The following is a 13,089-nucleotide window of genomic DNA, read 5'->3' as shown; positions in this document are numbered from 1 at the left end:
CCTGTCGGGCGGTGCCGTCGGCGGTATGTCGCTCACTCTCTCTGTCGCTCTCTCTCTGGCCGGTGAAGTACATGAAGTAATGTGTAACAAGTTTGGAGCCAAACTGCTCAGCTGTTTAAACCAGAGGAGCAAGTTCAACACTTACTTTTAACCAGCTTTTTTTTGTTTTACCTCAAGATGTTTAGAATAGGAACTGAGCCGTGGCACTTGGGGGATTTTTAAAGTTTTAGTTGTGTTTGCTTTTGTGCTCGAGACATGGCTCTGTCTCAGTTACAGTGCCTGGACGATAATCACGTGAACCTGCGGACGACCGAGTCTAAACCGGAGTTTTTGTACAGCGAAGACCAGCGGCTCGCGCTCGAGGCTTTCCTGCGGGATGGTCGCGATGCGTTTGTTAAGTACCTGGGGGCTCGTGAGCTGCGCGGCTTCTTATCAGACCTGGAGTTGGAAGCTTTCGCCGAGACGCTGGAACCCTATGACCCGGGCACGGAAATCTTCCCGGAGGATGCCGAAGACGACGAGACCCCGCTGTCACTGCACTACTGGCCCGAGTTGTCGGACAGGTCCATCCCGCAGATGGACCTGGGCTGGCCGGACTGCGCTTCTTACCGGGGGGTCACGCGCACTACAGTGTACACGCAGCCACCCCTGGAGATTAATCAGGCGCACATCAAAGAGGTTGTCAGAAAAATGATTGCGCAGGCGCAAAAGGTATGTTAGACCAATATTAGACAGCATAGGTATATGTTAGCATTGTCCTGTCTGTTTAAGCCATCATTTTCACTTTTGAATTAAATTACACTATGTAACCTAAAGTTAACTCAATCCACATGAAGCCATACAAAATAACCTCCAATTAAACATATAAAGTAAAGGCAGGGCGTTTTCCCTATTTGCTATTTGAAATATTTGTTTGAAAATATGAATTTCTGTTTACTTCCGTCTTCCTAGTACAAGATCTATAGTATATACATATAGTCGATATGTGCAACTGTATCTCTGTGCTTTCCTGTGTTGCTTGTGGATCAATGTATGTCTCGGATGTTAGTTTCCAATAATTTCTCTGACCTACTGTACCCATTCAATAGATTAACTGTAACTTTGACATAAAGTTAGCATAAGCAGCCATGAGTTCAGAGTACAGACTGATGACCACATGAGACAATCGAGAGTAAAGGGCAACTTCATTACGCTGCTTTATCAGGGACTAAAAGAAGTGCTGCACACTGTAACATGCACCAACATGTTTGTTATATAGGATATTTGCATGATCATGGGCATTTTTGAGCTGACTCATACAAAGGCACACGTTTAATGTTTTATTTTTATTACTTGCATTTGTTACTTGACTGAAACATCCTATGGGCATTTTCCTGAAGAGCTTCTGACAGGATAAAAAGATCATATCATTGGAGAACTAGGAGAACATGCATAACTTCCCTTAATTATTGCCTTCAGAATTGTCTATTTCACAAGACAATTTGTATGATTATATCAACCTGTGAAGCAACTTGAATCATATTTGTCTTGGCAGAAAAGAGTTAACATTGTGTAATGTTTTAAGTATGCTCACAGTGACGCCTAAAGCTTGTAGTGCGTTGGTATACAGTGTGTGCAAGTATTGCCTGACTTGCATGCATAAACCATGTATGTTTGCATAAGTATTGCATGAGTTTGTGATGCAGGTTGCTTGTGTTTGTCTCCAGGTAATAGCAGTGGTGATGGATGTGTTCACTGATGTTGACATCTTCAGGGATTTGCTTGATGCTGGATTCAAGAGGAAGGTTTCGGTCTACATCCTGTTGGAACGCTCAACACTACCTCATTTCCGGTCCATGTGTCAGAGGGCCCACATGCATGCCGGACACCTAAAGGTGAGTCAGCACCGGTCTGATGTTTAGCGTCAAAGATGAAGGCTTGTTGTACTTAAAGTTAAAACAAATCTACAATCATCCATCTGGGAAGTCAATCTGTGCTCCGTAAAATTGATGGCAATTTTATAGTTCGATTTTTATGTATCTTTTGCACAAGAGAACATTGTGACCCGATGGCTAAAATCATTAACATTCATCCTCTGTGGTTTTCATGGCAATCTGGATAAATTTTGCTCTCGACCAAACTGCTGGACAGACTGACCAACCAATATCGCCATTTGTTCAAGTTCATTATTAATTGAGTAAAGGATAAAATGCCATAGTTGCAGTTTCAGAGTGAGTAAATGTTTCACTAAGAAGGAATCTTTGACCTTTTGGAAAGTGGAGGGGAATTTCCAGATATTCGGAAATGCAGAAAATGCAAAAACTTCCTTTTGAGACGGAAATACATCTGATGTAGAACACAAGTGCATAGTGTCTTCTGAAAACAAGACAAGCAATTGAAGTCAAGAGGTTTTTGTTATGTGTGGATAAGTGAAAGCACATGCCATCTCTTTCTTCTTTTCTCTCTCTCGCGCACACACACACACACGCACAAGCACACGCACACACACCAGAGCTCAAACAACAACCAACAAACCCTCCCAGCTGGCACTGTACTCTAGATTAATCTTTTACCTCGTTGTGTCTACCTTGGGTGTTTGTTTCATTCCATAATTGGCCGGCTACAATGAGCACACCAATTAGAAAACATATTTTGGTCATGTTGTGGCATGTAAAAGTTAGTTACAGGGAAGATGGCAACTATCTTCAGGGAATTGTTCTGTTGAGACTAAAATCGTTTTATCAAGCTGCCAAGTCAGCCTATATGAACATCTCTGTAGATGATAAGCCTTTAATGGTTGGCATCTAGAAGGGCAATTTTTGGCAATTGTGAGTCACACAATTGCTGCGTTGTTAGTCCTTTCTAAAGAGGGATCATTTAGATATTTAAACATACAGTACAAGAGGGTTAGACATTTTCCACAAAGGCTTTCAATGTGCTAAACTACTTATGTTCAAAGTGATATTTACTGTTGAGGTATACAGTGCTATAGATCAGTATTTGGCAGGAAGAATTGAAACAATGAAACACACATACACACACACACACACATACACACACATACACACACACACACACACACACACACACACACACACACACACACACACACACACTCCCTCTGCCAGTATATGCCTTGGAGGAACTAAAGTGAAATGCAAAGGCAGTAACAGCTTGACTGACTCCAAGTACCATCTGTATCTAGATTATAAGCAAAACAGCAGACATTTTCACAGACTCATGTGGCAGTTTGTGATTTCAAAACATAATCATTTGACAGTTACAATGGAACAAATTACTCAGGAGGTTGTTTTAACTCAGCAGGATTTCTGTTCTATTGTTTTAATCTCATGGCAACTTGCTTGCTTTTTTTTTTTTTAAATGTCTTACATTTTGTTGTTTTTACTTGTTTTCTTAGGCATGTCCCAAATCCAAGTACAGTGTGCCCACAGCAATACAGCTGCACAGTGCACATTTAGCCTCAGGCCTACATATAAATGAGTCAAATGTTTGATTACAGACCTCCCTGGTTCATGGAATAAACGGCTATGCATTAGGAAACACCGCATGTGGCACAGCTTTCCTTTATCATTTTCTATTTTCTATTCTGTAGCGTAGCACAGCTGTGCCGCTCAGGCATGGTACACTTCAGAATTGTTGCAGAAATACACGATTGTAGTCAAAGTGAATATCATTATTCGAAACAGATTTCTTTTAAGCCGCTGTGTCAGTCACTTTCTCACAATGATTTGTCTGTCAACAGCTCAGTGAGATGTGTTTGACAGCTGGCATGCTCGGAGCGCAACTATGTCATGTATCCATATCTCGGTCATATACTGTGTCTGTGCTGGGACCTGCCCTTTAAATGGTCCTGTACCCTTCAGCGTAAGTCTCTGACAGAATCCACTGTGGCATCCCAGAACATGTGATAGAAAGAAATGCACAGTGTCTCAGTTAGTTTGGGTGTTGTGGAGAGCTCTGTATGCATTGCACATCTAAACTTGTTTGGTGGTTACATTTTCACATGACATTCTTTCTAGGACAGTTCAAGCACACATCATCTTCTGTGTAGAGAGCTAAATACACAGAGAAATGCAAATTGCTGATTTTATGGAATCAGTTAGCCAAAGGAATGTAGTGAGGAAAAGAGAGCGTTAAGGGTGGGACCAGAGGAGGGAGGAGTGCTTCTACTGTGAGACAAGCCACACCAGGAATAATCTGCTGCATCAGGACTGGTTATATAATTCTTTGGCTGTATCCCAGTTCGGGACCGGTCCCCTCAGATAGACATGGCTCATTAAGTTGTGTCTTTCAGACGACCTAAAGGAGATGGTTTGAATCTAAACTCACAATAAACAAACTAATGGTAGTGTTAAGTCAAAATGTTCTAGTTTATCACCAATAAAGAGATCTCAATCATCTTACTGGACAAAGAGCTGGACATGTACCACGCTGAAGCTGTGACTTTAGATGCAATCACATTTCTTTGCATTTCACATTGTAGCCCTTTGCCATATTTTGGGTTTTGATAGTGATTTTGTATTGCAGTTTGTGTTGGACGGTTTGTGATCCCACATTTCTTTGCATTAAACGGACAAAATGAACCCCATATTTAAGGCCTGTTATTTACACCATGCGGGGCTGCTAGATGTACCATTGAATGATCACCAACATAAACCACCTTGTAAACATCTGCATCACGTGTTATTTCCTGACCACCTGAACACTCCAATAAACAACTGTGGATAAACAATGACTTGTGGGATACCAAAGGCTACATATTTCTACTCTCAAATTAGGATGTAGTTTTTGTATTTTTATTCAGTACAGATGTTGGTAAGCAGGTCTGTCTTAAAGAAACTAGATGTGAGTCACAGTGAGGGAAAGTGTTTAACTCGAAGTCCCTTTCATGTCTAATCTCTTATCTGAAACATTGTTATGGTCTTTTATGACTACAGCAACATACACTGTACCACCCATGTATTATCATGACGTCAGTTAAATGTTAGCACTCATTTAATATATTGCTTTACAGCTATACAGTCACACAAGTAGGCCTGTCAGAGTGGCTGTGTTTACATGTGCACACATAATGGACTGAGAACTGAGCCCTGAGGAACACCAGATTTAAATCCAAGAGAAGCCTAATACTGAAGTATTGTTTACAGCACTATGGGGAACCTTTTTCCTATCAAGGGCCATTTTTTTTTTACAACATCCTTTGAGGGCCATACTAATCATTGAACTCATAACCTCTGCAAAAGTACACAGCCCATTCATTTCACTTTTCTTTTATGCTGTGCAAAAAAGCAACTTTTTATCCATGTATCTTTCTGTTTTATCAGAAATCAACAATCCTTTATTAGTCCCACAACGGGGATATTTATCTTGTCACAGCAAAAGAACATATGAGGTAAAAAGGCAGTACACAATAATTAAATAGAATAAAAAAATAATATAAGTACCAAGAGGTTGATAGAAAATAAAGTGAATATTGCACATGGCAGTGATATTTGCACAGCAGTGGTGGAACAGTCTGTTCTTGGTGTGGTGGTCTACCTCTCTACCTCTCCATGTTTGTATGTTACACTCTGCAGAGAGCTGCTTGTTGGGCCAAACTCCGCCGAAGAGCGGTAACTTTATCCAAACGCACTCGTCCTTTCAGCTCATGCAGTTTGGCATGTTTCGTGCAGTAATGACGCTCAAGATTATTTTTCATCACCACAAGTACGTCCACACAAACTAGGCACACTGGCCTTTTACTTCCACAAAGAAATCATCATTCGTCCATTTCTCCTGGAAAGTGCGACACTCTGCGTCCACCTTTCTCTGTTTTACACTCACCATGCTGCGTTCATGCTGATGCCGATGTCGTTTAAAATTGTATACTGCCGTATACTGCCCGGAGGTTCCCCACCCCTGGTTTACAGTATACATGCCATGCTTTTTCAGACATAAGCAAAACACAAGTTCCAACAAAGACTGAGATGATAGCGCTGGAATCAAGACAAGACAGAGATTAAATCAGGAATCCATGGCAATTAACCCTCGTGTTGCTGGTTGTGTAAGATTTAATCATAGTACTTACTTTTGATGTGATATGTGTAATTGCTAAGCAGCAAAGTGGAGCTATTTGCCGATTTAATGACGATTCATTACTGTTAATACTGTCTATGTATATCATTATACAGCTACACGATCTACACGATACATGGCTGTTGGGTTTTTATTTTAGAAATACTCTATGTCTATCAAACACTTGAGGGTTACACGTAAAGACTTGTATTTTATATGGTTAGATGTGCACATGGAAAAACCCAAATCCTGGTTCCACATGATGTGTGTGTGTCATCATTGCAAAAATGGGGAACTACCAAAGAAGGAGAACCCCAGAAGGTTCTGAGTACTTTACCAGGTGTTCATGTGTCCAACAATCTGTCTATCTGTGAATAGATTTAGTCAGCGCCATAAGATGCAGTAATGAAACTTTACAAGTGTGTAGTTGAGATCAAAATGAAGGCAGAGTTCGATGATAGGTATGGTCCGAGCAAGGTCGCCGGAAGTAGGGGGTTGGAAGTGGCCAAGGAGCCATTGCAATTAAAAGATGAAGTCATCACTGTCATTGTTTTGCCACACTTACATCATGCAGCTCACAGGTTATAGAGTTTGCTCTGAATCTGGAGAAATGACATCTATCCTCTTTTTGTGTGTGTGCGTGTGTTACAGCACCTTCGTGTACGCTGCACAGATGGAGAGGAGTTCCACACTCGGTCCTGCACCAAGGTCAGAGGGCGAATGGGACACAGATTCATGTTTATCGATGGAGACAAAGCCTTTTCTGGGTCGTACAGGTCGGTTCACTTGATGTGTGAGTGTGAGTGTTTGTCAGTGAGATTGTGAGAAAGAGATAAAGAGAGAGACGGTGAAAGAAACAGATTACCTCTGTGCGCCCCACCTGTCTTTGTTTCGCTAAGTGTGGAGTGATGTGAAAAATGATAACGCTGTGTCTGGTAATATTCAGTAGCATTCTCTACATACTAGACCAACATGTTGTAAATGTATCTAATACACAAGAGAAACAAATGAGGCACATCAGTTGTGCTGTGTACGAATTGTAGCCGTAGTTGTCTTCATGATTCAGTTGCTGTTTACTTGACCTACATATATTTAAGAGGTGTTTGTTTTGTAATGTGTGTAATGTCTTGGTGTATTTAAAAGTATTTAACTTTATAGTTGCTGTATGTCCTGTAGTTTCACTTGGACATCATCGCGGCTGGACAACAATCTCATCACTGTGATTACAGGCCAGGCAGTGGAGGCCTTCGACAAGCTGTTTCGAGTCCTCTACGCGACCTCCAGCTCGGTTGACCTCCGGCAGGCCACCACAGAGCCTGAACCTGAACAGGAGCCCATCCGACAGCCGGCTGCAGTCGCCCCTCTTTCTGCTGATATGGCTAGGAAACTGTACAGCCCCAAATATGCCCTTGCTGCTTTAGGCAACCCCAGCACCGCCCCTTCTGCTGGCCTCAAGGAGACCCAAAATACAGATGACTCCAAGAACCCAGGAACTAAGAAGCGGAGGGGGAGGAGGGCTAGTCAGGAAGCCATACAGGAGGCTCCTCCCCTCCACCCCGGACTCATCGATCTAGAGAAAGCATGCATGATGTCATACCTGCCCACCTGGCCAGAGCCTGACCCCGCCAGTGACGTAATTGGGTTCATTAACATTCGTGATACCAGAAAACCAAATCAGTCCCATCTACAGAGATCTGAGATGTATGAAAGCAGCCAAGCGATCAGGTTTAGCAGTCTATTCAGCAAGCCACAGGAAACCCTGCTAGATGTCGCCAAGCCCAGAGACTTTACTGCTCAACATAAGGAGATGAATCGAATCCAACCAGCACGAGATAAAACCAAGGCCGAAGAGTCGGTGGTAGGCAGAGCTCAGTCGACACAACTCCAAACAGGGCCTGGGGACACTACTAAGATTCTCAACACTGGGACAAAACAGCATTCGAATATACCGACGAAGCAAGATGCAAACCAGAACAGCACACCACACCTCAATTCACACAAACCTGTCCAATCCAGCAGCGAAGCATCCACTCCTGAAACTGGGAGGCCTTCACACAGCTCACAAACTGTCACCACCCTCCCTGGAACAAACACTAAAAAAGAGGCAGAAACTAATTCAGACACACAACATGCTGCTTTGTACAGGACGCACGCCCTGGAGTTGTGCAGTAGACAAGCCTCACACCTGCGTAGTCCCGCTGACACAAACTCAAACACAGAACCGTACACGCCAACAAAGACGAAACTGCCACAAACAGATTCCCACACGCAGCCACAGAATGTTTTTTCTACACCTCCTCTTACCTCTTCTTCTACAACTCTCAATCCTCCCCTTCCTTCTTCCTCAGCATCCCCATCTTTTACCTCAACCCCTCCCATACCTAAACCTCGTACTGTCCAGCTGTTTTTTAAGGGTGATGTCACCGACAATGGGCAGAACCTGCCGGAGTTCAGGGTTGTCCCGATGGCTGAGACAAGCAAGGGGTCACTAGTAGTCCGCAATGAGCCTGCTGTAGAAACCGGGGTGCAGACATTGCCAGAAAAAGTGTCCAAGACTGTCCCAGAACTGCAGAACAACCGTGAAAGCAAGACAGGGACACAGTTAAATGCAAAGGAGACATTAAATATTGGAGAATCTCCTAAGAAAAAAAAGAGTGGGACTTCCCAAGAAACAAAGAATGGGGAAGCAGTTGGAAGACATGAGAAAGCAGGAATGCAATTGGAAACGGGAAACAAAGCAAAGTCAGATGTTGTGATTGCTGATGCGCCAAAGGCCGAGAATGTGACTATTCAAGAAATAATTCCAAAAGTTGTCGAGCCCAAGGCTTTGATGTCAATAGACGGTGTAGCCACAGTACAGGCGGATATAAAGGCCCCGAAAAGAGTTCCAACAGGCTGTGAGGTTTCTGAATTGCCAAATGAAAAAAGTGAGAATGTGACAGAACACAAAAGATACCTTGCAAGAGCACATGTACCTCAGAGAATATCATACAGTGAGTTACCGCCACAAGATAACAATGCATTAGAGTCTGTGGACTCGTTAAAAGCGCCTACACACACTCCTGTGTCTGCCACACACATATCCAAAGACAGTGCTAGTGATAGCACACACACAGACATACTCAGTCATGGTTATCCACCTGCACTCCGCACAGACAGTTTGCCAAATACTTCGAAACATAACACACACAACACCATTCAAGAACCAATTTCTAAAGCACGGGGAAGCACACACACACCTGAAAGACCCCTGCACTTACATCTCTCCGAAATAAACACACCAGACTTTCGTTCGCGGACGCCTGAGAGAGAACCGCGGTCACTCACAGCTCTCGTACGCACTCCAACTCCAGACATATTTCTTCCACGCACGCCCACCTCAGACTCACGCACGCCCACCTCAGACTCACGCACGCCCACCCCAGACTCACGAACGCACACGCCAGACGGGTATGTCACACCAAGAGCGGACTCCGCTCTCTCCACCGCGTCAGAGGAGTATTACGAATGTAGCGGCTCTCCTCTCCACGACCCAGTTTTTGAGCGAGTGGTTCTCCGCAAACACGGGACGACAGAGGATCATGTTAGCTTTGCACACACAAATACTCCTCATGCCACCAGTCCTGCATACATCAATTCTAACACTTGTGCTGCTACATTAGGCATTACATACAGGAATACCTCTAGCAGTGAAACACAGACTCTGTCTGAGCCTGCTAGAGTCTCCTCTTCGTCTGAAAAATGGGGGGAAATGAGGGAGGAAAAGGCAAATGACGAAAATGGGAGAGAAGAGGATGAAAAGGGGAGGACAGAGGATGATTACCAAGGGACAGAGAGAAGAGCCAGCGAGGAAGCTAAGAGAACAGCAAACCATTTTAAACACGGTAAAGATTTGACAGAGACAAAAGACAAAAACAAGGAGGCCCAAGCCCCGAAGAGAAAGAAGCTGCTAATCCAATTTGCAGCAGAGAGACAGGACGATGGAGGAGGGACTCCAGGAGAATCAACCAATGAGCCAAAGCGATCGCCCACAGGTGACCTTCAACCAACGAAGGAGAGGAGAGACAGGCCGCAGTCGACTGACGGACAGAAGGTATGAATAGCAAGGCGGCAGATGTGTTCAATCTCTGTAATGTAAAGAAATTCTCCTCATCACACAACAATAACTTTTAAAGCTACTGTGCAGGTTAATCTAACCAAAATAATTTGTATTTTTTACATTTCTTAACAACATTGCAGTATTCTGTTCATCATTCATCAGTGATATAAAGGGTAAGCACAGTTTACCCACTTTTTGAGCGGACATTCTGTACATCTGTGCAACTATATTTCATAAAAAGTGGTAAGGAAAGTAGTTTAACGTAAGACAATACAAAAATCGAAATGTCCACTTCAATAACACTCACACACTCACTATATTCTGAAGGTTTTTACAGAGCGGTTTGTTTGTTTATTATTCATAGCCTGATTTATATAATGTATAATATAATATATTCTCTAAAAACAGAAAAGAATATGTATATATTTTTTAATAGCTGTTAACAGTATTTTCTGATTTATGGAAGAGAAAAACATTCCCTCTGTAAAAACCTTTGACTTTAATCAATGGTCAAAATAATCAAACAATTTGAACCTGGCTTTACGCATGTTCACATTTATTAATCCTAAATGTATGCAAATTATGCCTAATTTGCATATTCATAGAAAATGTGTAATAAAATCAGCAACTGTGGTAGCTTAGTTAAGGGGAGACACTACAGGTGAATAACTAATAGATATCATCATGAAACGTCCCCAGTTGATTACTTGCATGAATTAATATTTTTAGATGAGAATTTTGATGCCACTCATACAAGTTTGATACATTTATTTTCTGAACCATAGGAAACAGGGGGAACAGCTAGCTTAGTTCTATGTGCGGTCCAATGTGTTGGTCGGGAACAGACCGTAAAATGTTGTTTGTGTACAGGTTAAACAAAGAAGATATAACGTGGCTAGCCAGGCTAGCTATATTAGCACGCTTCCCATCTTTATGCTAAGCTAAATGAGCTAACTGCGGACATGAGTGGTATGAATCTTCTCACCTTAGTTGCAACAAGAAATTGAATAAGAGTATTAAGAGTACTTGCCCTCTAATCAACCTTTTATTCTAATTAGCTAATCTTAGAAATCTTATTGATAATACTTTTCACTTCACTGTATTAATCCAAATAACCAACCAATAACCATAACCATGCTAAATATACTGTGTGTGTGTGTGTGTGTGTGTGTGTGTGTGTGTGTGTGTGTGTGTGTGTGTGTGTGTGTGTGTGTGTGTGTGTGTGTGTGTGTGTGTGTGTGTGTGTGTGTGTGTGGCTCTGTTGAGTATGCACCAGCAGAGCGTCACTAAGTAAGAAGCACACGACAGTGTGTGTGAATTAAAGTGACATACTTCATTAATGAAGCAAAGCACACGCTCACACCGATGCAATATTGATGAATCGCTAAAAGATTGATAGTTTCACATTCATTGCCGTAGTTTAACTCACTCACCACTGACCTGAGTCTACGCTTTGTATCTAACAATAGTCCTTTCAATTCAGGGAGGTGTTGCTGGCATGTTTTATCTTCATGCTGTCATGTAATATTAACAAGAGTGACAATAAAAGTACTTCTCTTTTTCATTTGCAACAAAGCTTTTATGTCACTCAGCACTGCATTTGTGAGTGGAAAAAGAAGTGCACTGCATTGGAGATAATTTGCCAGCACACTAATAGAATACAACATGAGCAATGAGTGTTACAAAAACCCTAATTAAATGTATTGATACCTCATTATACAGACATTTATTCTCATCTCCATTCTCTCCTCTTTCCTTAGCTTTTGCATTCTCCTCTCAAAACTGTGCGAGGACAGAAGCAAGAGAGTGGAGGATCCTTCTCCTTCCGACCTCCCAGACCCACTCGACCCCTCTCACCCAACTGGGCTTTGGGACCTCGTCCCAGGGGAGACCGTCAGCTGAACCAGGCAGAAAGCAAGATGCTCTTGAATAATACCTTGTCGCCGTTCAGACCTCCTCCTCCAGTGAATGCCAGGCAGAGGCAGGCCGAAATCTCCCACAGCCAGCAGGGCAGAACGAGCGTTGGACAGTCGCAGGATCAACATCCAAAACCCCAGTCCTCCTCTCTTTTCACGCACTTCGAACAGAGAGGCGCAGCTCCATACTCACTTCCAGGACGAGACGGTATCACCGCGGGAAGCGCAGTGGCAGGAAGAAGGAAGGTCTCCATTCAGCTTCAGTTTCAGCAGACTGTACAACCTTAAGGGCCTGAAGGACAAGATGAGCAAGCTGCCAGCGCAGAGCAAGAGAGGCAGCGCCAGCTCCCCGGGACAGGGACCCAAGAGCACCAGCTAGTCTGCAACTGTCAATCATACTGGGATTAGTTTTTGTGATGTTCTGCTTTCACCGCAAAGACTTGGCTCTGTGCCACCTTTTTCTACCTAGGGTTACTTCTTGTTGACGCTTTTAGGGAATGTCTGAACTTTCAACTTTGACCCATGACTTGTGGTATTGGCCTGCTGCTGTCTCGTCAAATGGAAGATGCCCTTTAAGGCCTCAGATATCGAACTATGGAGTTGTTTGTAAACTATTTTCACGTTAAATTTTGGATATTAAATTGTGTTTGTATGACCAAAGAGAATGAACATATGTAAAGCATCAGGTACTTCCCTTTTAGATAGCACTGCAGCTTTGACCTCGATCAACTGCACTTGCCCTGTGGATCGAGCAAAAACAAGAGCAGTTGCTTCCTGAATTCTCTGTGATACATTTTTTTGTGAAATATTATAAAACTGCCACTTCCTCTTTTTTCCTGTCTTGTTTTGTCATTTCATTTAGAATGATTTCAAATGTGGTAGATGGTGTCTCGGGATGGTGACGTGTTTTTGCGCTTCCAATATGCAGTATGAGCGACTGAGAGAAATGTCATAATGCACATTAATAGAGTTTGAAATACTGTCACATGTTTAATGAAAAGCGAACATACTGTATTTACT

At 42.8% G+C, this 13,089-nt stretch overlaps 1 protein-coding gene across 2 annotated transcripts in view; it reads left to right on the top strand.

Moving 5' to 3' along the window:
• The window catches only part of LOC115011986 (flocculation protein FLO11-like), a 13,708-nt gene continuing 619 nt past the window's right edge, over positions 1-13,089 (top strand). The window contains exons 1-5 of one of the 2 annotated variants that reach the window (XM_029437337.1): positions 1-711; positions 1,707-1,874; positions 6,706-6,830; positions 7,231-10,147; positions 11,914-13,089. The exon at positions 11,914-13,089 is cut by the window's right edge and continues 619 nt beyond it. In XM_029437337.1, coding sequence (XP_029293197.1) covers positions 256-711; positions 1,707-1,874; positions 6,706-6,830; positions 7,231-10,147; positions 11,914-12,357 — 4,110 coding nt within the window. In that variant the 5' untranslated portion in view covers positions 1-255 and the 3' untranslated portion in view covers positions 12,358-13,089. Of the gene's footprint in view, positions 712-1,706; positions 1,875-6,705; positions 6,831-7,230; positions 10,148-11,913 lie in introns of those variants that run through there. The other variant, XM_029437338.1, reaches the window with a different exon arrangement.

This window comes from Cottoperca gobio, chromosome 8 (assembly GCF_900634415.1).
Source record: "Cottoperca gobio chromosome 8, fCotGob3.1, whole genome shotgun sequence".
NCBI classification, from domain to species: Eukaryota; Metazoa; Chordata; class Actinopteri; order Perciformes; family Bovichtidae; genus Cottoperca; species Cottoperca gobio.
This window is presented reverse-complemented; position numbering and strand designations above follow the sequence as displayed.